Below are 27,722 nucleotides of genomic sequence, written 5' to 3' on the forward strand. Positions count from 1 at the left end.
GGCAGCTTCTTTACATTTTGCTCAGGTTTACTATGTTAGTTTGTGGTAATTTGACTAAACACAATTATTTTTTGGAATAGATGTACAATATCAACTGAAATAATAAAGGTATTAACACTAAATTAATAACGTTAATTAATTGACTAAATTAAAAACGTCCTTATAGGGTTTGAAGGCCCCAGGGCTTTGGCAATCCAGCAGCCCTGGGACTAGTTAATTTAACAATTATCTGGGCAAATAAAATGTGGAAAAATTTAATAATTCTGACTTTTTTGGTGCATGTGGAAATGTCTTTGTGTCCCTGTGGACATACTTTCATGGACTCAAACAGACCTCACAGCTCCCCCATCCTTCTCTCTCTCTCTTCTATTGCTTTCTATCTCTCTCGACCTCCCCCGCATAGATTCCTGCCTGCGCGTTCACGTCTAAACAAAATGCGCGGTGGCAGCCTCGCGCAGTTCGGCTGTCTACAATAACCATTATTTTTAGCGCCTGGCTCGTGTTGCAGTGACGGGGTCGCGAGAAGCTTTTTTCCCCCGACACCTCCGTTTGAGCAGGACTCGCGGGGGGAGCACGAGAGAGCTACGCAACGCACTGCCTGGTGTGTGGAGTTGCGGGGCGGTCGACGGTAGAGAGCGAGGAGGAGGATAACAACGGACTTTACGGAGCGGGGAGAACCACAAACGCATCTTATCACGTATCACCGTCCCACACACACACACACACGCACACACTGGTCCTCGGTAAACAGCCTGCCCGGAGATGGCTACCCCCGCTGCAGGTCGAGATGACCCGGATGCTTCGCCGATGGACGAGCCGGGGACGAACCATCCCGAACCAGCGTGTCTGGAGGCACAGAAATGGATAGAGGTAAGTGAAGGAGTGACCGCTCAGGGAGGCTCGGAGGTGGTGGTGGTGGTGGGGTGGGGGCTGCTGCTGCACCGCAGCGGGGACAGAAACGTACCACACTGGGGGATAAAAATACCCACAGCACCGGTGCATCGTCACCTGTTTGAAGGGACGACGCAGTGTCTGGTTACCGTGTGGGACAACGGCTCTGCGGCGCGTGGACGAACATATGTGGCAAAAGTTTTTAACACATGTGTCTCTTGGTGTTATTTAAAACACACACACACGGTGGGGACTTTAAACACCGACCAAAACATACATGTAATCCTCTCAAAGTAGCCATTCCCGTTAGTTTAGTATCAATGTTATTATTTTGACTTGCTATGAAGGTGTGACGCCCCCTTCTTCGTGCGCGAGTGGATTCCGGTTGCCATGGTATTAACGCCTGAGATGCTGTAACCAGTAGGCCCCTACCGACCGTTGATCGCATCGGATGAGATTATCGTTTGCTGCATCGCTTCCACCATCATCATCATCTGCTCTGATAAAAACGCCTCTCCCTATAAGCCTGAGTGGTGAATCACCATTCTTTTTGCCCGTGGAGCTGCGTTATGACCTATTTTTCGCATGTTGCCCGATTTAGCTTATAGCTATACCTGCCAACAACAATCTCAGATTTGGGAAACAAACCAAAGGCTTGGATGCACAACACGATTATACTTTAATGTGAAAGTTTTGGCTTTAACTTCACACCTTGGCTGTGTTTTCACAGGACTCCCACAAGCCGGTCTACACGCTGTGGTAGATAGAGAAGAAGAAGCTGGATAGTTAATAGATCTGTTATTTGACAAATGTGAAAGTAATTGCTAGACTGTAAAAAAACCCAGTCCTGACATACAATTATAATAAAACACAGAGATATAATGCTTATTTGCATTGTTATAGAAGTAGTAAGATGACAGACGGAAAAATTAAGCAAACCAACAAAATGGATATAAGTTTAATTATGTAAACATATATGTTAATTGCTCTGAATCAGATTAAACATGCATCCAAACAGTATTAAAGATGCTATACTGTTAATAATGGTGCTTATCAACTAAGGACACAAAGGGTTCACAAATGTATTATTAGACGTATTAAGAGGACAGGAAAGCAGAGCTTGATAGTTTTACCTCTTTAGGCCTCTAAACAATATTTGATCACAAGGAATTAAACAGGTTTTGGCTGAACTGGTCCCAACCAGGAGGAGAGGGGTGGCAACTAAAGATTGTTTTCTTGTTTATTTATCTGTCTGTCAAAGTTAAATAGTTCGCCATCTTTCCTCCATGATTACTTTTAGAATTCCAGAGGCCACAGAAGTAGATCAGTCGTTTCCCATCCACCCACTTTTATATCTGTCAAGTGTCCCAAATACAGTGCACGGAAATCTAAATTATCAGCATTTATGAAAAAAGACTTCTGTCTGTGGAGAGTATTGGCCTATTTGCTTTAGAGATATTAATATGCACAGATACTCTAACACCAAACTCGCACAGTTGCCCCATCAATGAGTGATGTTGAGGTATGAAGTCTCCTACTCTCATCATACTTGCGCCCTCAATCACAAGAAAGGATGACAAGAGAGTGTGTGTATATTTTAGTTAGAAGGATTACGTTATCAGCTAGGCTTTTAGTAATTCTCACACGTCTCAAAAAAATAGAGCACCTTTAATCTTTAACCTTTAAAGTGCCGTGTTGTATTCAGCATACTATTTCACTAATTGATGGTTAGAACTGGACATTGTTTGAACATTTTATACAGGTATGCTGGTACCAATATAGTGCTTGAGTTTGGTGTCAGCTATAAACACATTATCACCAAAATCCTCCAAACAAAATGTGGCAAAAGTCTGATTGTTTTAACACAAGCATCCATACGGGAAGTCTTAAAACGAGCAAAGGATTGATTTAGATCTAGAAATATTTAGTTAACAAGACAAAGAATCTAACCAGACATTTAAAGGACATTTTTTTTGGGTGGTCATTGTGTTTTGTTTCTGGTTGATTTACATGCAATCAGTGAACATCACTCCAAACACCAGATAAATAACAATACAACCATCTTTTTTCAGAAGAGTTTTTACAGAATGCAGTTTAGCCTCCCCATTGATACAAATATTTACAAGAAACAAATATAGCTAGATTAATTTAATGTTAATTTTTCTGAAACACAACATACTGTAATCTACTTTTGCACCTGTGGATAACTCAAACTTATTCCTAAATCAATCAGTGCAGTTGAGTACATCCGATCATTCAAACACAAAGATTGTTTTTTTGAGAACTACAAAAATGGCTTCAACTTGAACACTGAACGCAATGGACGCATTGTGGTCTGTACATACAAACATACTACGTAACATCAGCAGTAAGCAGCGTAGTCTCGGGTTAGAGCTGGCCTCTAAGTCTTAATCTCTCCTGTGGTGTCTTTGCTCGCTGTCCCTCTTGCTTTGTCGTCTTCCTGTCTCCTAATTCTCCAGTTATTTTCAGTCCGGCCAGGCTGACTCTATTTCTAGTGTTGTATTAATGTGCTCTCACAGGTGGGGATGATTCAATGTGAACCATACTACGCTACACTCCATGCAGCATTTTCAGCCTGCGTATATGTGTGTTGCCATGCCTGTAAGAGTATGCAAAGTGTATGCACACACACACACACACATACACACACACACACACACACGTCAATCAGCTATGCATGATACTGCTCACACACTCCTCAGACACGCCCCGGTTGGGTGACACTGGTCACTATGGGAACATAACATGGGCAGGCTCTCAGGTGTCACTGTTTCCAGGCGGGGGGGGCGGGGCAGTAGAGCAGTAGAGCAGTAGGCTATATATCACCCCGTGACCCCAGCAGGAAATAAGACTGGCACAGACAAGACCTTTTCTATCTGTTTAAAAGCAAGACAAGGCGGGATTAGACCGGTAGACCGTCTCGAAGCTGATGCGCACCATCGAATGTGCTTTACACCTGTTGGATGTGACGTTGAGCAGTTTAAAGTTGCACAGGCTTAAAGAAACACAAAGTTCACTTTAGTGACAGCAATTAACCTCTGCTGCCACCGGCATACAGTACATGGCAAGAGTTAGGCGTCTGTCACGCAGGGAATAAACGGAAGAATGTGTGTGTGTGTGTGTGTGTGTGTGTGTGTGTGTGTGTGTGTGTGTGTGTGTGTGTGTGTGTGTGTGTGTGTGTGTGTGTGTGTGTGTGTGTGTGTGTGTGTGTGTGTGTGTGCCAGATGTCACAGCTGTCTGTCCGAGGCAGATTAACTGCAATGGTCGCAGACAGCCAGCTGTGTCTGCACGAGAGAGTGTGAGAGCAGGGATTCATGGGATTTTCCATGCATCAAATACTGTTTGAAAGAATGTGAAATAATGACGACACAGACTTGCTGTTGACAGAGACGTCTTTCATGCCTCAATGTTTTTTTTTTTGTGAAGCCAGAATAGATTACCACAGACATCTCAACGTGTTTTGTAAAGCATTAGCATGCTGTCTCATGCTACATGATGGATTGGCTCCGATTAGCATCGTGCAGAATTTTCAAGCAGCATTAGTTTGTGTTGTTTCAACTTTGACTGAGTACTAAACTGTACTGTATTTAGGATGCAATGTACCCTGAAGTGCGCACAAACAGTCAAATAATGTCCTTTATTTTGTACGTTACACTTAAATTTACTTGAATTGCACAAAATAAAAAAGGTAAAATAAAGATGTAATAACAAACTAAAACTAAAAGCTTAAAATATGTTGAATATGTATGACTACAGTGCAGAGTGAAATACAAGGACATATTAAAAATGTCAGTTTAAAATATAATTTTTTTGCCACATTTTATATATATTTAATTGAATTAAAAGTACTACATGCAGTGATTACGCCTAATCGTTACCATGAATTCAATTTAAGTATGCTTTTACCACTAATTTATTTTACTATGATAAAGATATGTAGTTGAAGAGATGTTTGCTAGTGTTGAGTCACTGTTACTCTGATCCAGATTAAACTCATCCTCCATCTGGATTATGATTTTAAATCTCTGTCTTTCTCTTTCAGTTTTTTTTCCTCTTTAGTGTCTTCTCCTCTTCTCTGTATGTCACGTTAGTCCATTAGTGCCTACAGCACGGGATCGCGTTATAGAAAGGCTAATGCTTCTGCAGCACCGCAAATGAAAACAGTCTGTGCATCACACTGGGGCTCTAACCCTCAACATCTCCATCAACTGGCTTTACTGGAAGTAAAGTACATTCAGCGCTAGTTTCTGCCTCCCGTGCATCAACACCACAGAGCCAAAGCATCTGCTTTAGGTCGTTAAACAACACTTTGTTTCTTTTCCAAGAGTCCTCAAAACATTTGTACTGTCTGCTTCACAGATGAAAGGATGTTTCATTTGTTTCCCAAGTTGCAACTTTTATTTTCGAATCCAAACAAAGACGTCATATGACCTCGCTAGCAACTATTGTCAAACACTCTATTTATCATCTATTTATATATGCTTATCTCTGTGACTCGAATGGTTATGGTATCACATGAGAGCCACAAACCTAGGGTCAACTCAGGAGACCTAACTGTTCCATGATGAACATAAACAACAAACTGTCAGCAGCATGGCCCCATGTTATTATTACCAACATCCTGTCTCATCGCTTTTAATGCATTACAGCACATGATATGCTTATAAAAAAAAATTAGATCTCTAACTCAATGTCATTCTTTCCATGTTTTTACAGTTGTTAAAACTGTAAAAATGAAAATGAAGTAAATGGTACTTTAGCCTACTTCTGCTTCTGCTCTGCCCCCCCCCCCCCACACACACACACACACACACACACACACACTGTCCCAGCTCAGGGTTTAAATGGTAGCTGCTGCTGCCATTCACCCACACGGAGCAGAGCAATCCACCATGGGGACAGAGAGGAAGCGAGGGAGGCTCGAATTACCGTTGCTGGCGTTGAAATACCCCCAGGGCCTTTGGCTGTGTTTTTGTGGCAGACGTGGATGCTCACTTAACACACATACAAGCTCTGTGTGTCTCTTTCTTACAGTAACACACACAATCGTTTGACCTCTGCCTACATTTTCATCCAAAACATCAGTCGCTGTGTCTAATTACTGTGTTTCAGTTTCAATTTTACACATGAACAATCGTTAACCACCTCCACCCCCCTCCACCCCACTGTCTGTGTCTTGCATCCCTCACACACACACACGCACACACACACACTACCTACATGAACCACAAACACATTTGTCCTGCTCTCACTCTCTTTTATCCGTCAATTATGCATGACCATGCTGTAAATGTTTCAAAGACCTGGAGTCAAACCTTAATAAACATGACATATGCCAACAGCTGTGTGTGTGTGTGTGTGTGTGTGTGTGTGTGTGTGTGTGTGTGTGTGTGTGTGTGTGTGTGTGTGAGAGTGTGTGAGAGAGAGAGAGAGACAGAATGGGAAAAGAAAAAGATGACAATGGGAAACATCTGGTCATCACTTGCATAACAATAAAACAATAGGCTGTTTTCATAGCTGCAGATGCACTTTGTGTGTGTGTGTGTGTGTGTGTTCTTATCATGCATGTGGTACACGTGCATCAGAACTGTACTTAGATAAATGTAAATGAATCATGCATATCGCTAGAAATAAAGACGAGACAAAGACTGATAAAGCAAAGAAGCAAAAGGACTCAAGTATTTTGCCATCAAAGTAACCTCAGATTGTTATTTTTGTCAGTTGCAGACACATTTTGTCATATTGGCTCAGAGTAAATGTAGGTTATTTGTGGGTGGATGTATAAGAGCATGCAGTATACAGAACATGAGCAGTAGAGACGGAGAGAGTGTGTGCCTGCAGTTAACAGTTTTGGTGCTAATTATAATCCATGCTAATCTGGATTAGAAGTCCAAAGAGTCAAATCTCTCTTTTCTTCCATTCACCTTTGGCTGCTGGTTACACAACCGCTCTAGAAATCAGTGCGTGTGTGTGGGTTGGTGTTGCGTTAGTGTGTCAATGTTAGCTTCCTCCTCCTCTCCTGCCTCTGCAGGATAGGCTGCAAACTGGAGTCCAGGTTGGAGGATTGAGGTTATCGTTCGATCGGGCTACGACTGTGTGCATCCAAATCAGGGAAACTGGAATGAGGGCACAGAGCAGTGTGTCAGTGGCTTGGCGTCTCTCTAATTTGGTTTCTACTGAAGCAAAGAAATGTTGGGGGATGGGTGAACCGGCCAGCAGCAGGTTCCTCTGTCAGGGACACAGTGGGGCACATTTCAACAGACTTCAATCACTTTTATACTTGATATGTATTTGTTAATTATAGCGATCGCATTAGGGCTGCAAATAATACATATTTTCACTGTTGATTAATATGTTGATTATTTTTATATTACTTTACTCCTTTTAAACTCACAAATGTCAGGAAGCAGAGACCACATAAGAAGTACCAGGAGCCCGAGATGTATTTTGGGCTCCTGGTACTTCTCAAAACCCCAAAATATTTTATTTACAATGTTACAAAACAGAGAGGAATAGCAAATCTTCACATTTGAGAAGCTGGAACCAGAGAATATTACATTTCTTACATTTCTGTGGGATAAATGGCTGAAATGATAAATTAATTGTCAATAATGATTCATTTTTCATCAAACTTAGCAATAGATCAAATAATATATTTTGTAATATCGATATCTGCACTATACTCATTTTTTTATTTTATGTTGTTGTCAATAAGAAAATGCATTTTCTGCTTCCACCATCTCAATGTGATAATTTGATACTTTAAATTGAATATCTTTAGATTTTGGACTGTTGGTTGGACAAAACAAGCAATTTGAAGACATCACCCTGGGTTCTAGAAACTGAACATTTTTTTCACAATTTATTGATTAATCAGAAAATAAGCAACAGATTAATCTGTTATTAAAACATAACATTTACATCTGTCTCTTCCTGTCCTCCAGGCTGTTACGGGGAAGAGCTTTGGAGACAAGGACTTCCGCAGCGGATTGGAGAACGGCATCCTGTTATGCGAGTAAGCCCCTGACATCACCCCCACTCGGTTTTTTGATGTCTGAAGTAGCAACAACATCCATAACCTCCTCTAAGACTCAATAAATCTCTGCTTCTCCCCTCCTCCACTCAGGCTGCTGAGTGCAATCAAACCAGGGCTGGTCAAGAAGATCAACAGACTGCCTACCCCCATCGCTGGACTGGTAAGAAGACACTCTCCAGTGTGACATCACTCCTTGTAAACCAGCCGCTTCATCAAAGTGATAAACTCTGACTGTCTGTGGTCCCCTTCTGTCTGTCTTGTAGGACAACCTGTCAGTCTTCCTGAGGGGCTGTGAGGAGTTGGGCCTGAAGAGCTCCCAGCTGTTTGACCCCGGGGACTTGCAAGACACTTCCATACGAGCTAACCTCAAGTAAATAGGCTCGCGTGGCTTTTTTGTCCTGTTTATGTACATTTTAATGTAGTTCTCACGACAGTAACACACCTCTCTCTCTCACCAGGGACTCTGACTGCAACCGCAAAATAAAAAATGTGAGTAACTATTCTCCTTTCATTTAATTTTCTTGCTTCGTCTTCGATGCCAGTATGTTAGCATTTATGAATATACATGAAAACCCTGAATCTGTGTCTCTCAGGTGCTGAACACTGTGTTCTGGCTTGGGAAGGCTGCCAGCGGCTGCGCATCCTACAGCGGCCCTACTCTCAACCTCAAGGAGTTTGAAGGGCTTCTTGCTCACATGAAGGTGGTGGTGGTGAGTGAACACGGTGAAGAGGACGGGGGAGGAGAGGGACACACAGAAAGACAGATAGCAGCGTGGGGGAGGTGCAGGGGGTGCATTTGTTAGTTTCCTGTCTTTGTTGGGGGGCAGGAGAGACACGACACAGGACGCAAACACCTTTTTGTTTTTGTTACACCACAGCTACTCCTATTTCAGGGAGAGACCTAAATGAGAAACAGGATAATAAGAGTTGAGAAAGAAGAGTGGCTCTGCACACGTTATCTATTTAATCAATTGGAAGTCTATTCAAATAACAAGACCACCTGACTTCTTCCTTTGCTCCCTTACAATCAATTTCTCAAACCATGTTTTTTCTCTTAAGTGAGCTTCTTTATGCTTCTTCCCTACTTTTTCCCGATATTCTCCTGATGCCTGATGCGTGTTTTTGTGTGTGTTTGCAGGAGAGTGAGGAAGGAGGCGACAGTTCACAGAAGCGCAGCGTTAGGGACAGCGGATACGACTGCTGGGACTCCGAGAGGAGTGATTCTCTGTCTCCACCACGACACACTCGCGACAACTCCCTAGACAGGTGAGAGACATCTGTCTAGACGCCCACACCAGGGCTATTTCACATTGCTGATGAGAGGTTAAATACAGCTGATGACATTTACTACATTTTAGAAACTCAATTCAAACCCATTAATAGAAAACCCTCATGTGATTTTACAGTGTTAAACAGTAATATGTTTTTAAAAATACATCTGTTTCCTTTTGTTTCTGACAGTCTGGACTCTTTTGGCTCTCGCTCACAGCACAGCCCTTCTCCTGATGTGGTGAATCGAGGCAACAGTGATGGTTGGTTCTGATAAATGTCTCTTAAGAAGGAAAAGTAAAAAATAAAAGCGAGACGGGCTAGCTGTTTCTCCGTGCCTCCAGTCACTATGCTAAGCTAAGATAGCCCCGTGATTGGCATACAAACATGAGAGTGGATATTGATCTTTTCATCTGACTTTCTGAAAGAATGCAGATAAGTCTTATTTCCCATAAATGTTGAACTAGTCCTTTAAAGTAGCAAAATATAACCCACTCACTCATCCTTAAATAGCCTGACTGCTGTTCTCTAACATGTTGGGGTTTTAACCTTGGTATGTTATGGCCAGTCAGGCGGGCTGTGGACAACAGCTGAACGTCTCAGACACTGTGTGTGTGTGTGTGTGTGTGTGTGTGTGTGTGTGTGTGTGTGTGTGTGTGTGGGGGGGGGGGGGGGTTGTGGGTGCCCCAGATGCAGCAGCTGTTGGTCTGAGTAGCAATCACTACAGATTTGGACCTGGGAAACAGGCTGAGGTCAACATCCTGCCCGTCGTGTGTCAGTCTGTCTGTCTGTCTGTGTGTGTGTGTGTGTGTGTGTGTGTTTGTGTTTGAGGGTGAGTGTCACAGGCATCCTGTTTGTGTCTTTTATGCTGACAGTATAATATGTGTGTAGCAAGGTGACAAGAAAAACGCTATTCCAGAGCCGGGAATAGACTTATTCCCCACATTCCCAGGAGGCCACAGAGAAAGTGTGCTGCCTTACCAACTAATGTTTATTACCCAACAAGAAAGAAAGACACAGGAGACAGTTTGTCCTATTCTGTCTCTCTGTGTGTTTGCAGAATACATCATAGATGTGTTGCATCTACCTTTAAATAATTATTCTGGTTTAATATAACTTGAGTTATATAGTTGTAGTTTTGGTCAGTATTTATATTAGTTATATTAACACTGCACCAAAAGTAGTTGCTGAGATTTGGGGACAGATCCGACAGCTTGTAACAAGCCAACAGTTTAGCCAAATACATCTAAGCTACTTTATTTTGAGCACTCAAAATGTTGATAATAATCCCTCAATCTCTTTCTTATAAGTTTAACTAACCTTGGAGTTTTTTTAAAATCTCTCTGAGTGCTCTTGTTTTCTTGCCTATCTGACTTTTTTTAAGCAAAGCTGCCACATTCATGATCTCGGGAGTTAACTTGTTATTATTACAGACACGATTGTGGGATGGGAAAACGTTAAGAGACACATAACTACATTGTCAGTCTTTTCAAAGTTAATATGGTGGTAGAACGGCAGCCACATGGACAAATACAGAGCTGATTTCGCCGTGTGGTGTCACTGTAAATGCCTAAAAAGCTTTAAAGTGTCTAGAAATTTAAGATGAATATCTCATGTCCTATTTAATTGTAACGTTTTTTTTGCCCTTACTGACATGGAACAAATTGGTAATAGCATTGGAGATATTATGAACAAAATGGAGCTAATATGTCTTGAATATCGCTCGGCATTTACAGGAGTTATTATGCAAGGCCCAATTAAAATTATTCCTGACATACTTTCTAACCTTCTTCACTTCTCTATTATGCTCCATTGCTCTTTGCCCAGGGCGAGGCAGCGACTCGGAGGCCGATGCTTCCGGCAGGAGGCCAGATGTGCGGAAGGATGACATGTTGGCCAGACGGACTGCCAGCAGCGAATCAAGAATCTCCATTCCCTTTAACCAGTTTCTTCCCAACCGAACCAACGCCAGCTCCTACATCGCGACTCCACGACGAAAACCACATACAGAGGAAGGAGAGCAGCGCAGGTAATGGACCAACAAATCAGTGCTTGAAATAACTCTGATGCAAATTATGCATTTTATACCCGTGTTGCTTAGCGCTGCATTGGAAAAAATCCACAAATTGAGCTGAAGGAAAAGGTAAATCACACAAAACACACAAACCTCCTCATCCCTAATCTTTCCCTGCCATTACACACTGTTCCCCAGTCACCCTCAAGCCCCTTCAGAGCAGTTCAAGAGAACTGGACTTCACCACAAATCTCCCAAGACTGTCACTTGGGCACCTGAGAATAATGGGGAAAAACTAACCCAGGAAGAGGAGGCGGTGACTCAGGAAGTGTTGGAGCAGAAGAAGCTGCAGAAGGTGGAGAAGGCAGGAATCAAAGTTCTGCCTGCTGCCGTTCGCTTCAGCAGGTCAGAGAGGAGGGGGCATGAGAGCCGCCGCAGCTGTGGTTTGACAGTTTTGGTCGTGTTCACTAACGGATCATGATGATGGTAATTTTTGTTTGTGGGTTTTCTTTACCTGGTGCTCCATTCACACTAGTGCTAGGGTTTGACTTTTGGTTTGTGTAGCTAGCTGGTTGAAGCAATCTGGCTTATTTATGAGTGTGTTTGCAGATGTGACTAACCGCTCGCTACTTTGCTGTGTTTAATGTACGGCTGAGGTTCGTTGGAATCATTTCAGTCATTAACATTTCAATAGAGTTTTCGATGGCCATGAATTACTTCCAAGTTGGTGTGGTATTTTGTTGATATAACAGGACCTCGCCAGATTACAATATTTGTGGACGCATGTCAAATCTGAACTCCGCATGTTGCTACAAACGATGGATCTTTTGATAATCTCTGACATTACCTTGCCACCCCGTCCCGTCTCCAACCCCAGCCCTCCGACACTGGAGGAGCAGGAAGTGAGGTCACCATCCCCAAACATCATCCTTCGCTGCGATAATGACTTTTTGAGCGCTCAGAAATCTGCGTGGGACTCCTCCTCTGATGTGGAAGAGGAGGCAGAGGTTCGGAAAGTTCCGGATGTTCGTAGAGACGACCTGGCATCCAGACGAGCCCATCGCAGCCCCGTTGGTCCCAAGGTGCATCAGTTTGTCCCTTCACCTTTTTGTAGCAGCAAAGACCGAGAGCGCTGGGAAGGCATTCGACGAGCCTCGCAGCAAACACTGCAGGAGAAGGAGATCAGGTTAGCCAGTGGTTGTTTGCGTGTGTTTTTCTTCCATTTTCTCTCAAACTTACTGCTAAAAATTCTCTCCCATTCTCCTATTTTTGTTTTTCTCTTTGGGTGTTGTGGTCACTTGTGGTTTGACGTGTGCTTGCTTCACCTTGATGTGACGTGTGTGCCGTGTGATGCCACTGTACTGGCGCTGTGAATGGACAGTGAGAAAGAAGCAGTCCCTGACATCATTACACGCAGAGACAACCCGTTCTTAAACTCTGCCCCTCGCCATGAGGAAGAGGAGGATGAAGAGGGAGAAGAGGGGAAGGTTAAGGCGATGCCTAATAAGCTGAAGGATGACTTGGCTCGTAGGAGGGCTCAGAGTAAGCCCCTCCCTCAAAGGGATCGACCAGTGAGCTTGGTTTCTGCCTCCTTGAGCCAGGCAGATATGCAGAAGTGGGAAAGACTCAAGATGACTGAACCCAGGTGCCCAACACACTCTCTCTCTGTTTCAGCGCACATGCAGTACAGCGCACTGAAATGCAGCTGTATGTCAAGTGTGTGGTTTCAAAATGACTTGAGAGAATGTGCAGTGTGTGTGCTTCTAGTCTGAGATCCAGTCTTAAGCAGATCATTTCTGGCAGAAGAGGATCTTAAATCTGCAGAGACTTTTATATGAAGTAACGACCCAAATGGCGTTCACTAGATATTTTTTAAGCCTTAACAAACAGTGGTTGAATATATGGGGAATTCGGTACCTTATTTGGAATGTCATTTGGGTTGAATCCTCTCTAAACCGCTACAATTTACAAGTGTCATCACGCTATCTGTGTCACCTATTTTAAAATCAAATATCACCGCACCCACAGTGACTTATTTAGTAACATGACGTTGTTTGTACGGACAAAAAAGAAAATATATAATGTGTTGATTAGCGAATCAGAGGTGCTGGTAGGCAGAGTCAAGCTAGCTGTTCCCTTATTTCCAGTCTTTGTGCTAAGCTAAGCTAACTGGCTTTAGACATGACATCGGTCCTCTCATCTAACTCTCGGAGAGAGAGAGAAGATAATTGCACCCCCCAAAAATGTTAACCAATTACTTTAAGTCATTTATTAAGCAAAAAGGCCCAATAATCTTAAATAATGACAGTTTGCTACTTCTTTATGTTTTCTATCATCATTATTAGAAAATATTTGGGTTCTAGACTGTTGTAGTCAGAACAATAGAAGATGTAATTTCCCACTGTTCTTTTTACACTTTATACAAAATGATGGATTCAATCAGTAATCAAAAAAATCATCTACAGGTTATTAATCCATAATGTGAATAAACGTTCATTAGTCGTGCAGACTTCGAAGTATATCAAGTTTACTTTAGAGAGATTGAAGGTCAAGCCACTGAAGTAGAATATTGATTTATTCATTTCATCAGTTTCAGCGCTGTTTATCTATCGTATCTTTTTGTAAGCACCTTTATGTCCCCTTAGGTTTAGCTCTTCTTTTCTCTTTTGCTCCCCATGTTCTCATCTGCTTGTTTATTCTCCTCACTATTGTGCACTTCAGTCCTCTTCAGTCTTCTATGACAGGCATTGAAACAGAGCAGGGAATTGGCCGGTGTGTGTGTGTGTGTGTGTGTGTGTGTGTGTGTGTGTGTGTGTGTGTGTGTGTGTGTGTGTGTGTGTGTGTGTGTGTGTGTGTGTGTGTGTGTGTGTGTGTGTGTGTGTGTGTGTGTGACCAAAAGAGAGGCAACTGTTGGCTGTGAGCACTGCTTCGGCTTTGTTTTTCTCTCTCTGCGCTGATGTCATTAGATAGGATAAAGAGTTTTTTGTATTCCCAGAGGAGCTGCAGTTACCATGAAAATGTGGCTACCTAGAGTAGATAAAAAGCTCGGTGTGTGTGTGTTGTGAATGTACGTATGTGTTAGAGGGATTTAACCACAGAACCCCATGCATTGTCCTCTTCTGACCATCCACACTTCCTGTCTGATTCATCATTTCCACCTCATCCTTCCTTTGTCTTCACAGTCTGATCCTCTGTCTCTGGTTGCTCATGATTTTCCACCCTCTTTATTTCCCACTGCTCTTTTGCTGGCTGTTGTTGTGTGTTTCTGTGTGCGTGTGTGTGTGTGTGTGTGTGCGCGTGTGTGTGTGTGTGCGTGTGTGTGCGCCTGTCTTCATTTGTGAGATTGTATCTACAGTGAGGCTAGCCCGGCCCCTGTGTGTCAAGCTTGTCTGGAGAAAAATTATGGGAGTCCTTTCAGCGGATCCGCAAAGGCAGGACGAGGTCACTGCAAAGTTGTGACCTTTGGGGGCGTGACTGAGATCGGGCAGCCAATAGACACAGTCACGTCAAGTGAAGGGGAGGAGACGGAGTTGCTAAGACGACTCCTTTCCAAGGCAACCGTAGCCATGCCTACCATTGGCCTGGGCTCCCAGCTTTCAGAGCGGGAACGCAGGTATGGACGAGGCCAAATACGAGGCAACTTAGGCTGCAATGGCTTGACTCCAAAGTCTATCGCATTAGTGTGGACTGTATTGAGGAATAAATAGCTCCCTTTCTGTTCCACAACTAATTAAATGGTTTAATTGAATTGCTTGTCAATGTCGTTTTGTGACATGTTTTACATTTCAGGCCTATTTGAATAAGTAAATGGAATGGTAGTTTGGATGCACCTCTTTGCATTGTGTTGATTTGCTTGTAGTTTTGATAGGAAACAAAGACACACACACACACACATGCATGCACATGCTGCAGTGACAAGTAGAGCTATATATATTATGTATGGAGGTTATCGTGTGACTATGATGGTCAAAAAGCTTAAAATGTTATCACAGGTCTTTTTTATTTATTTATTGTTTTGCATGTTTTTGTCTTTTTTCTAACCTTTATTTATTTGTTGCAAGAAGGGCTAATAGTTTTAAATGTGTCCTTCTTTACGATCTGTATTCTGTGCGCTTGGCCTTCTTTCCTGCATGTTCACGCCTGGATTTTAAGACTAAAGTATCCATCACTGTTGCTGCCGTTTGAGCTTTATGTGGTGCTCTCATAGCCAGGTAGATGGAGCAGACCTCAATCAAACCACACCTCCTTCAGCTGACCTCCCATTCCGCACAGCTGACACCGCCTCTACTCTCGCTGAGCTGGACGCGCGCCTGGATCAATATGAACAGAGAAGAGAGGAGGAGGAGGAAGATGATGAGTTAGAGGACAAGAGTCCCGATCCTCAGAAAGATGACATGATGGCGAGGAGGACAGGAGTTTTCCATAAGCAAAGCACCGCTAAAGCGACTTACAACCGTTTCCTGCCTCTGCCCAGCACCAAGCGCTGCACACAAGGGGAGGTCACCACTGACGCTGCTCCGAGGAACAAACGGGACGTGCAGGTGGACAGGAGCAAGAAACTCAACGTCAGGTGGGCTGAGATTTGTGTGTCTTAACAGTTTGAGAAGGCACTAACACGCTTGGAGTGGCTTGCATCCTCAAAGAGATTCTCCAGCTTGATGTTTAGTTATTCCAACTACAGGAGTTTCCCTCATAGAGTGGAGCAACAGACGCCCAGAGTTCCCATGGAAGCGTCTCAACTTCACCCCGACACGACTGTCATCCGAGCAACGTCTCGCGGCGAATTTGAATATGAAGATGATGAGGATGAATATGATGAAAATGAGCCTGCGCCTGACCTGGAGAAGGACGATATGATGGCTCGGAGGACCGGGTCGTTCCAAAAACCGAGCGCGGCCAGAACAAACCAGCCCGTCAACCAGTTCCTGCCGGTCCCTGGATCAGTTAAATACAACATCGCCCCAGTGTCTGCAATGAAGCCACTACGCAACAGACCTAAACTCACAGAGAAGATGGCTAGTGAAAGGTATTTCACTGTGTTTGAATGATGAGGAGATTGTGGTGTCGGCCAACTACTGCAACTAACGAAGCATATTTTACTGGCAAAGATGAAGGTTTGATTATGTGTACAAGTGAAATGGCCTGCAGTACTAACACTATGAAGTCTCTGTAGATGATTTATAGTTGATTCTGACTGTTGTTGTTGTTTTGATTCCATGCCAGCACGTTTGAGCGCCTGCAGCTGGACGCTTGATGTGGTTTAATTTATATTATTTGTATATGAAAGAACTGGTTGACTTTGATTTGTTGTTGTGGTTGGATTCTTTGACTTCTGGATTTCATATGGCTTGGCAAAGTTTGTGCTTGTTTTGGACTTATTTGGCCTTCGGGTTTTTGTTGCTGTTGAAGTTTAGCCTTGGCTTTGTTTGGCATGACTTTGGTTGTTTGGTTCTAGTTCAGTAGGGAGTGATCAGCTGTTATCTTTGTATTTAAAGTGTAAATCACTGCTGAATCACATAGCGACATTCATATAAGTAATACCAAATGACAATAGCAAAAACTTCCAAGGAAAATATTAGGAAAGCACAAACCTGTAAAATAGCAAACACATATTTTTGGCTTACCCGTAGAGATGTCTAGCCAGACAGTTAGTTTTTCATTTAATTTCCAGGTTTTAAAATATTAATCTTCCAAAGTTTGCTCGACACCAGGACATAAGTTAATAGGGATGACACAATTGATTTATCAATCATAAGTTAATTGATCATTTTGATAATTGGTTGGTAGGGGAGCTCCATAAATGTAATATTCACCTCACATACAGAATGGGGACTTACACATCTTCATGATCTTCTTTATCTTCATTAAAAAGTAGTTCTATTGACAACAGATCACAGTAAGATCTATGGATTATCTAAACTGACAGTTTCTGTTTTAGAATTTTATACATTTAATTTTTCAAAGTTTTGAGCACAATTCTACTCACTTTCATTGTTTTGTGGTGGGGGCAGAACATACTACACATACTGACTCTGTAAGCTCGTTGTGGTTGTGTGTTAGGAAGTGCAACATCGTGAAAACAGAGATTGTTTCAGCTGCCGTCTTCTGTTGTCTGCGATGCGGTCTTTATTTATCCCTTGAGCTGTATTTCCTGGTAATCTTGGCCTTGTCACTGGATTTAACAGCGTCGTTAACGTGGCAGCAGAACCTCAGGCTCCGCTCTCCAAAGCCCCAACCCTCCTCCCTAAGTGTGCAGGGCTGAGGGAAAGGCAGCGGGAGGAGGAGGATGGAAAGCAACAGGGAGGCATGACAACCCCTAACAGCTCTGTCACAGATGTGACCGAGCCCCTCTCCTCTCCATCGCTCACCACTCCATCCCGTCCGGCGACTGCCCGGACTTGTAAAGTGGAGGCAGAGCTGGAAAAACAGAGTGTGGAGGAAAGAGTTGAGGAAAAGGTGGAGGAGAGAAAGAAGGACGGGGAGCCACGAAGGAAACCCTTCTGGCTGGATGACGATGATCTACCTCCCATCATGTGAGATGCTCCTTTTGTGTCTTCATCACTCCACCCTCTCAGATGTAGCTCTGCCATTCATCCAGTCTGAAGTGTGACATTAACATGAATGCTGCTGCCCATTGCTTCGCTTACTCTTTCCTCTCATTCACTTTATTTTGTTATTGTTTTAGGATGAGTCGGCGAGTTGCTTTTATGTCTGAGGACACTGAGTAAGTCTTTCGGCGTGAACCTGGATGATCTTCTGCATGACAATGATACATACACACACACGGTGCACATTCAATTTTAAGAGTACAGTCCAATAAAATATGAACATACGACACACTAACAGTGTGCTCATTGTCACGTCATGACTCATTACTAACATCCAGCTTTTTATTGTCACCTTTTACTTTTAATGTAGTTTTGTTTTGCATTATTTTGCTTGTTTTAACTATAATTTATAGTAGTCTTTTATGATAATCCATGAACGTGTTTGTCTTGTCAAAATAAATTAGTTTTGTTTGCTCCATTGCTTGTTTAATTTTTGTTACTGTGTGGAGGTTTGGGGCAACACGTACACAACTAATATAAATCCACTATATACTGAACAATAAGAAAAATCATGTACTATTTGTGTTTAGTGGACTGTCATTGGTTGTGTCTGAGTATGTCTTGCTTTGTGTTCATTTCATATCATCTCTTATCTCTAGAAATAGGTTGTGATTACTGTCATCAGGGGGGCAGGTTTCTTCTTCACTGTTCCTTTATGTTGTGTATTATTTATTTAGATTACAGTTTAAATGTTTGAAATGTTGTGTTATATTCACTGAAGTGACCAAAGTAAACAATGAATGAATTAAAATGGAATATTTTCTGTTTCCCAGAGTCAAATTGGACAAAGTGAAAATGTTGGGTCCAGTAATTCAGTATTTAAGATAAGATAAGATTATACTGTTTTTTTCTCTCTCTAGGAGCGTGAGCATGAGTGACATACTTAACGAGGAAGAGGTGGAACACTTACCACCACTGAGCCAATCACGTAATGAGCGAATGCACGAACAGTACAACAACTTTCAGGAAGATGACGACCACTGGCAAAACGTAAGAGACTTATGACATTTAAATTGAGCATAGAGTCCATCTACATAGTATAGGGGAAAACATTATGTGCATCTTATTGAAATAACACCAATACCCTGAATTAACTCTGCCACTATTCGACCCTGTGGACCCGTGACAGGACTTGGCTCGTTGGAAGAATCGGCGTCGCAGCGCGTCACAGGAACTGATCAAGAAAGAGGAAGAGAGGAAGAGGATGGAGAAAAGGATGAAGGAGGAGGGAAGTGACAGCAACAAGAGGAAAAGCATTAAGACCTACAAAGAGATCGTGGAGGAGAAGTAAGGATGATATTGAGGCGCTTAACATGAGACAGATTTATTTAAAGTTGGCCAATTTTAAACCTTGATATGCAACGATACAACATACAATATCATAAACACGACCTAGATACCAAATACTTTTTGTTCTCTACTTACTTCTCTGTCTAGGGAGCGCAGAGAGGTCGAGTTGTGCGACGCCTACAGGAATGCTGCAACTCCGGAGGAGGCCGCCATGGTTTTACAGCGCTACGCTCTTCGCTTCACCATCAGTGACGCAACACTGGACAGTCTAAAACTACCCAGATCCACTGCAACTCCCAAACAGGACCTCCATCAGGCGGACAAGGAGCACAAAACGGCATCACCTATTAATGAACCATCACAACGTCCGCACAAACCAGAACCGCCTGTTATGAAAGACCAGAGGCACACAGAGCCGGAGGAGATGGAGACAAATATAACGGCTCAACAAGAGACATCAGTGTCGGTCTCCTCCAGCTACCCAACAGCTGGCAGCCCCCTCAGCCCGGTCACAAACTCAGAAAATGTGCCACCTCAGTCACTAGAACTGAATGAACCTCGATCCAAACCGACTCCAGCCACACAACAAAAACAACCGATTGCAGGAGACGCAAAGCCTCAAACCAAACACACTGACATTGCACATGTGCAGCCTCACGCCACACAGCCTGGACACTCACTCCCCTCACCTCCATCTGTATCCAGCAGACCCGTCCCCTTACTGGCAGCCAAGCCCTACTGCCAGCCCAGGAACACACAGTCCGGACACAAACCTGTCAAGGTGAGAATATCAGTCACAGCAGTCGGCATCATCTGATACTCACTGTTCCACCTCAACGCCTGATCTCATGCGTACATGAAAGGAAGTGTCTGTTATATTTAGGAAGTTTTAACATTTTTACTTCTTACTTTTTGACATGGATGCTGTTTTTAGTTGTCTGGATACAGTTTGAGGATGTGTTTAATAATAAGTCAACCATAGTCAGTCGTGGCAACAAGTACCAACTTCTCTCAAAAAGCAGAAATGCATCTTATAGCTTCTCCACAACAACAAGATGTTGTGTGAACTTAATGTGGATCTTTACTGACAACAACATAATTGAAGGTCAAAACCTCTGATCCACTTTGTCTTAACATATTGGATGAATACAAATATGTGTACTACTTACAGTATATGCTAGTTCCCAGATCTTTGGCTTCCAGTTGTTGCTCATGCTCCTTAATTTCACTTTTCCTGTGTTCTCTTGTCAGTGTTGGTTTGCATTGTTAATTTCATAATGTTGTAGATTGAAGCTCAAACCCTGAGCCTAGGAAAAGTATTCCCAAACAATAGTATAAGTGGGTGAATTTCACATTAAAGCTAGATATATGTAAAGACATTTGTTAAGAAGAATAACTCAAAGTGATTGGAGATGATGTGTTCAACAGGAGCTGCAACTGATCTCTTAAACCTCCACCGAGAGGATATATGTTTTTTCCATATCTTCAAAATGCCTGCAGTCATAAAAATAGCATCCATGAGTTTGTGTTATTCTCACTAAATAAGAAAAATTTACTCTCTCTCTAATCCTAACTTCTATGCGTTTCTCCCACTCAGATGGACGGGTTGGTGCGAGTGAATGGAGAGGTGACGGTTTCCACTCCACCTACCGCTGCTCGTCACTCACCACCGGAGGTCAAAGACAATCCCTCAAAGACGACAGAGAGAGACGTTCCCTCACAGCAGAGAGTGAAAGACGTTCCCTCTCAGCAGAGAGTGAAGGACGTTCCCTCTCAGCAGAGAGTGAAGGACGTTCCCTCACAGCAGAGAGTGAAGGACGTTCCCTCACAGCAGAGAGTGAAGAACGTTCCCTCACAGCAGACAGTGAAAGACGTTCCCTCACAGCAGAGAGTGAAGGACGTTCCCTCTCAGCAGACACAGAAAGACGTTCCCTCACAGCAGACACAGAAAGACGTTCCCTCACAGCAGACAGTGAAGGACGTTCCCTCGGAGAAGACACAGAAAGACGTTCCCTCCAAACAGACGGAGAAAGACGTTCCCCCCGAGCAGATTTCGGCCCATCAGGAGACGGTGGAGCAGACGACGCCGCCTCCACAGACAGAAAGGTCGACCTCGTCTTTAGGCTCTGCCATCAGCTCCCTGATTGGAGGCCGAAACTGTACCATCACGACAACTATTGTGACCGAGCTCACACATGTGGAGCCACATCACCCGGACATCCAAAGCAATGGACAGGTAATATCACATGTGGCATGTTAACAGACGTAACACCTGTGTTTCTTCTGTTTTCCATTTAATATACAGTAAATAATGCACGCTTCACATTGCTGATGACCATTTTCAAAAGGACACAGGATTCTTTGATGATGTTTTTGCGTTGAATATATTTTTCTACCCATCCAGAAAGTCATGCTTTTCAGTTATTTTCAATATTATGAAGATCACCCTGCAGAAATGTGACATTAGCTTGTGACAGGAGATCCATCGTATTTACTCTGTGAAAGTTGTGTTTTCGCTGCATGGAAATAAAGTGTGAATTGTTTTCATGGATGTTCCATCCTGGTGCATTCAAGTGTTCATGGGAAGTCTTGACACCTTAACTTTAGTGTCAGCCGTTCTTCATAGTATTCATGAGCTTTGTTAGTGGAACATGAAACCCAGGGGACGAACTGAAAGCAGACATGGATGCTGTTAAAAAATGATGTTGTGAATTTAGTTACTCTGTTCATTAGAAAGATGCAGTTCAGCAGCTGACTCGGGTCTTGGAAGCGCATTCTTTAATGTGCCCATGGGGAAATTTGTCTTATACTCCGCACTGCAGTATGAAAACAATAAATATAATTCAGACATAAAACATCAAAAAGACATTAAAAACAATCAGAAGAAATTCACACAACCATAAATGCCCATTGCACAAACCCGAAACCAGTTGTATTTTTTCCTTTCTTAATTTAAAACTCAAAATTTAAGAACATGAAGAATATTTTGTTGCAGGTCAGTCTTCATCTGGGAACTTTATGTTGTCCTAAAGAGGGTAGAAGTTGTAACTCACAGTGGAGAGACATGAGCCTGACCTGAAACACTCTCACGCTGTTCGCAGGGATGGATGTCTTATGTAAAGTTTAGAGTCTCTTCAGGTTGATTTTAATATTGTATTTACATGAACTGAAGCCAGCGACTGCCTGAAGAACAAAAGCTACGGTATATTTTCAACTTTAAACTGGTAAACAAGTGGTCCATTCATTTTTTATACATATTTATAAATGGAGACAAAATCAGTTATAGATCCACTATCCAGTTAATGTTTCATTCATTTGGTTAAATAATTTCACTTTCAGGTCAACGGTACTTCTGGGTTATCTGAGAGTCTAGTGGAGGAAAAAAAGGCTCAGCCAGCTTCATCGCCAAACAGCATGCGAGAATATTCTCCCACTGTCGCAGGTAAGTCTGTAAATTATAGTATTTCATATAGTATAGTTCACAGCATGATCTCTGCTGCAGACATTCTGTATCATTTACTTTTACACTTACTTTTTGTATATTTTTGTCCAGTTTTGTCGTCATTGTTTTTAGCTGTATGTCAATTTCTATCTTTCTGTAAATTGTTCTGTGTGTACGAACATTGAGAGCAACTTAAAACCGGAGTCAGATTCCCTGTATTTGTGCACAAACTTGGCCAATAAGAGGGATTCTTATTCTGATATATTTTTGTTTATCTGTGTGTGTGTGTGTGTGTGTCTGTTTCTTTCTCTCCACAGAAGGACTTGAGGAGAGCAGTGTGACTGTGAGTATCTCTCAGCAGCCCCAGCTTGTTTTTCTCTGTTTCTCCTTCATTCTTACATTTGACCCTTCGTCTCCTGTAGTCGCTGTAGTCAGACTTGTCCTCTCACCTTTCCTCTCTTTCTGTCCTTTTGGTCCGTGTACATGTGTGTCTGCGTGATTGTCGGTCGGGTCTGGGTAGATTGAGACCCCCATGTTGAACTTGGCTAAACGTGTTAATCACTGGGTCTGGGACCCCAATGAGGAACGTAAACGCCTGGAAAGTTGGCAACAAGAGCAGGAGCGCCTCCTACAGGTACACTGGTGGAATGGCGTTTATGTGCATGGCACCTTGAATGTTTAGGAGAAAACCGAAGACACAGGGTGTACTGGACGTGTATATATATGTGTATATTATATATATTATATATGTGTGTGTGTGTCATATGTGTGTTTTTTGTTGCATTCAGTATTTGACATACACAATTTTTCTCTGCAGGAGCAATACCAGAGAGAACAGGAGAAGCTGAAGAAGGAGTGGGAGAAAGCACAACTAGAAGTGCAGGAGGAGGAGAGAAAACACAATGAAGAGGTACAATCACATGCAGACTGACAAACACATGGAATCAAAAGCATTGCTCCCTTCTTTTGTATGTCTTACGAGTTGTGTCTTTTTTTTTTTTTGTACAACTTCCAGGAGAGAAAGATCCTAGAGGAGACCGTAACACCCTTAAATCCAACGGGTTTGTTGAACCAGCAGTCGGGCCAGACGGGGACGACTTCATCCACTCCAGAAAACAACGAGACAGAACGAGGAAACGTTGCTGTGCAGCAAAACGGCCAAAGAACAGGGAACGAGGATCAGCATGCATCCAAGCTGCATTTTCTCCAGGGTGAGAACACGCCAAAATACACACTGTTATACTAGAGGTGTCCACATTTGTGTTTGCACAGCTCCTTCAATCTCAGTTCAAACATGTAGTCCTCAGACTTTCTCTCATAAAAGGTTATGTTATGATATATATTCTCAGATTCTGCATGTGATGGTGAACCTTTAAAGAAACAAGAACTGTGGAAGACGGCCTCTCTGGATCGCAACCCTCAGCTGAACCAGGCACATATTACTAAAAGGTATGCAATCTGTATTTCAGGATTGTCCCATATTGCTGCATGTTTGTCCTGAATGTATGTGAAGTTGTTGTGACCTTTCTTATCTCACATTTAAATGTAACTCTTTCAAAGGCTGATCAAGTGTTTGGGTCTGAAGTGGCATTTTCTATGTAGCTGGATTCTAGCTAATTCGGTAGCATATAAAGTAATGTATGACGTAACAGTGAGTTAAAGCGAAAAACGTATGTAACTTTAAATAGCGGCCAATATATGTCACAAATATGAGATAATAAACATTTAGCCACAATGCTAAGCTAATGTCACATCAGCATACGTGGAGAAGAGTCATTTCTGTAGGTCAGTGAACTGACACAGTAATATGCATTATAATAACAATATTTACCTAATGTCGACTAATGCTAACATTAGCTACACTAAGCTACTGGCTACAGAAAGGCTGCAGCCGAGTGTATTTGATTCAGCAATGGCGCGTTTTATTGATTGTGAATTCAACTTTCCAGTTGTATGAGGAGGAATGTGTTATTTCTCTCAGACGTTACATAGTCTTTAACTAATACGATCCATTAAGTATTTTTCTTTATTAACCTTGAAAAATATCAAATGTTTCAACCTAATAGGCTTTACTTAAGTAAGAATCAACTGACATGTGTTACAAACATGTTTTGGATGTTTTGGAGGTGCATATATATATATTTATTTTTCACCACAGGTCTGAATCACATGACGCTGTAACAAACAAACAGCAGCCCTCTCCTTCAGCACCTCTGCCTCCCTCACCCAGCAGGTAATGATACAAACACACATACACAACTACAAACATGTTTGAAAAAACGTAGGCTTCGTTCTTTAATGCAGTGAAGGTGCTTTAATGTCCATTTTCCTCCTGTCGTGTGTGTGTGTGTGTGTGTGTGTGTGTGTGTGTGTGTGTGTGTGTGTGTGTGTGTGTGTGTGTGTGTGTGTGTGTGTGTGTGTGTAGATGTGTTAGTGGGAAGAGACTGTGTTCTGGTTGTTCTCAACCACTGGAAAAAGGAGCCGCCATGATCATCGATACACTTGGACTGTTTTTCCACATACAGTGTTTCAAGGTACCGTACTGTTCTAGGACACACACAAACAATACTTTATACACATCCTCTAGAAAGGTTTTGAAGATGTACAAAGTTTACTAAAGCATGTGTACATCCTAATTATCTCCAGGGTAGTGTGAATACATGCAAAAGATGCAGTCATAATTCTTATTATATGATTCTCATCCTTAGTGTTTGTGAGACACATTTAACCATTTGATAGTCTGTCTAAAACAATCCTTTCTGTGTATAATATTGATAGTTTACTGTATGTCTCCTCCTCAGTGTGGAGTGTGTGATGGGCAGCTGGGTGACGCCACAGCTGGGACTGATGTACGAATTCGTAATGGACTGCTGAGCTGTCACGAGTGCTATATTGCATCTCGGGGTGAGAAGACATGCACAAACAGAGACTGACACACAGATATATATAGATAGTCATGAGAGCCCCCCATTAACGACATTATTATACTTCTTTTTTAAAAGAGGGGCGTCTTAACCAGCTTCTTACCCCACATTCAAGGGCGTGGCAGGCAAGACGCTGGTCTTCATAGAGAGAGAGGATTACGTAGTGGAAGTAGTAACAGAACTGTCATTCATGTGTTTAGAGGTAGAGACAGGTACCTGCATTTTCTGGTGTATGTTTCCATCATTTCAAAAACTGTAATGGAGTTTCACATATTTATCATTCATAGTTAAGTACATTTAGCTAAATGATGGAATTACTCATGTTCTCTTGTCAAATTCTGAATGTCTGACTTTAACTTATAAGTGTTGCCACTATTCTAAACGTTATTAATTATTTAAACTATCTTAACTTTAGACTAGACCCTTCCTAAAATGGGGTTAGGGGCCGAATTGACAACACCATCTCACCTATTTCCTTATTTCAAGGGTTGAATAAAGTGGCTCCAACAAGAATACAATCAGACAAACACAGTTATTGAACAACCTAATTATAAGTTATGAGAGCAGACTTAAACACCTTTCCATGTGTTTGTATGCAGGCAGAGGTCAGCCCACCACACTATGATGACCTGCATTTGAACTGGACCCCCTCCCCTCTCCCCTCGCCCCTCCCCCATTGCCCTCGTCAGTGATTGGATGGAGAAGAATTGTTTTCTTTTCCTAAAATGCACAAACAGCTTTATGGATTCTACTGAGAGCGAAAACTGGACTAATATGCGGACTGATTGACCATCATCACATGCACATACAGTACAGCGTGTGTGTGTGTGTTTGTGCTTATTAACTGTACACATGTATACAACTGTACACATTTAACATTTTGAATATGTGTAGCATGGATGTAATCAAGAAATCAGTGTGTTTAAATCTTTGCACACCCATACATAGCACAGTTAAGACGCTAAAATAAGGCTCAGTTCTGTCACAAGCTTAACATAATTCGCTAAAAAGCTGAACCACCATCAGTCTCAAAATCTTGATCCATTAACCGCTGCTTCTGCACTGATCACGTGACTGGTTTGGGTTGGATAACCTGAAGTAGCTTGACCATTATAATGCCTTACTCATCGTCATACCTTCTCATTCTTTTGGGGTTTTGTGTTTACAGTTTTGCATGAAAGAAGAACTTATATAAGTTATTGTGAGTATTGCTCAGATGCAGTAGTGTGAGTTTGACGTACGTCGTTGCTATCTTCTCAACAGCTAAACTTTAACTTTCCTCCTGTATCATCATGATGTTTTTCAATTGTTATGGGAATCTGGCTAACTCACACAAGCTTTTTTTCTTTACAATTAATTTTACTGGAATGAGAATGCATGTTATTAACTATATACTTGTTGTTCTTTGGATTTTTAAATATTTTCCCTTTAGGATGTTTTAGCCGTTGTTTTTTCTCATAGACTGACTGCATCCGAATCAGTGCCTTATGTAAAGAATGCGAGGGCTAGTGTATGTGGAGGAGTGATTTCACACTCACAAGGACCTCTGGGTCTCGGCACATGTGTGTGTGTGTGTGTGTGTGTGTGTGTGTGTGTCTGGTTGTGTGTATGAAATCATGCATGTATAGGTATGTAAGCAATGTGTAATTTGACTTGAAGCACAGTTCCATACCAGCAAAAAACATTCGAAATAGATCTCCTAATCACCTGCTGTTCTCTTCCATCCCCTCCCATGAGCTAAACCAATGACACAAAGTGATTTGCTGCTTCCCCGGTTAATTATTCCCCCGTACAAACACAATGTCCTATGATCTCTCCTCGTCTGCCTCTATCACAAGTGTTGCCTCCCCAGAGTCTGAGCTGAATGTCTCTGTCCTTTGTGTGTCGTTGCTTCTATCTGAATACCTGACGTCATCACTCAGAGGAATAGAGCGCTCAGTTCATTGTCTTTTATAGCAAGTGTATGTTTATCAATAAAATATTTTAAATGGGATTCTTTGTGTCTTTTTTTAAAATTAAAATGCACTTTAAGTAAGCATGTTAATTATACTAACTGTCCAGAGATGTGCATAGATCTACATTTAGACGTGTAGAAAGTATTTAGATCAGTAAGAAATACTCTGTTACATGCAAAAGTCCTGCATCAAAAGTACAGAAGTTATTTCAACAAAATGTACTTAAAGTGTAAAAAAGTACTTCAAGAATGGTCGCCGCCCTTGCTATTCAT

At 42.3% G+C, this 27,722-nt stretch overlaps 1 protein-coding gene across 5 annotated transcripts; it reads left to right on the top strand.

Moving 5' to 3' along the window:
• Positions 1-578: 578 nt before the first annotated feature.
• LOC306696278 (uncharacterized protein) lies at positions 579-27,481 on the top strand. 5 transcript variants are annotated; one of them, XM_079159856.1, is made up of 31 exons: positions 579-870; positions 7,857-7,927; positions 8,039-8,108; positions 8,212-8,318; positions 8,407-8,437; positions 8,542-8,658; positions 9,087-9,214; positions 9,410-9,480; positions 11,045-11,246; positions 11,430-11,636; positions 12,109-12,417; positions 12,613-12,876; positions 14,587-14,844; positions 15,439-15,801; positions 15,913-16,257; positions 17,417-17,764; positions 17,917-17,955; positions 18,700-18,829; positions 18,969-19,126; positions 19,277-19,910; positions 20,727-21,365; positions 22,469-22,571; positions 22,889-22,914; positions 23,092-23,205; positions 23,389-23,481; positions 23,587-23,782; positions 23,921-24,020; positions 24,730-24,804; positions 24,997-25,105; positions 25,373-25,475; positions 26,095-27,481. In XM_079159856.1, exons 1-31 carry the CDS (start codon positions 763-765, stop codon positions 26,118-26,120), a joined length of 5,544 nt encoding a protein of 1,847 aa, XP_079015982.1. In that variant the 5' UTR covers positions 579-762; the 3' UTR covers positions 26,121-27,481. The 5 variants fall into 5 exon arrangements, with proteins under 5 accessions (XP_079015982.1, XP_079015983.1, XP_079015984.1 ...); XM_079159857.1 differs by having other exon boundaries at positions 15,928-16,257; XM_079159858.1 differs by lacking the exon at positions 23,092-23,205.
• The last annotated feature ends 241 nt before the right edge of the window (positions 27,482-27,722 follow it).

This window comes from Pholis gunnellus (assembly GCF_910591455.1).
Source record: "Pholis gunnellus genome assembly, chromosome: 5".
Taxonomy (NCBI): Eukaryota; Metazoa; Chordata; class Actinopteri; order Perciformes; family Pholidae; genus Pholis; species Pholis gunnellus.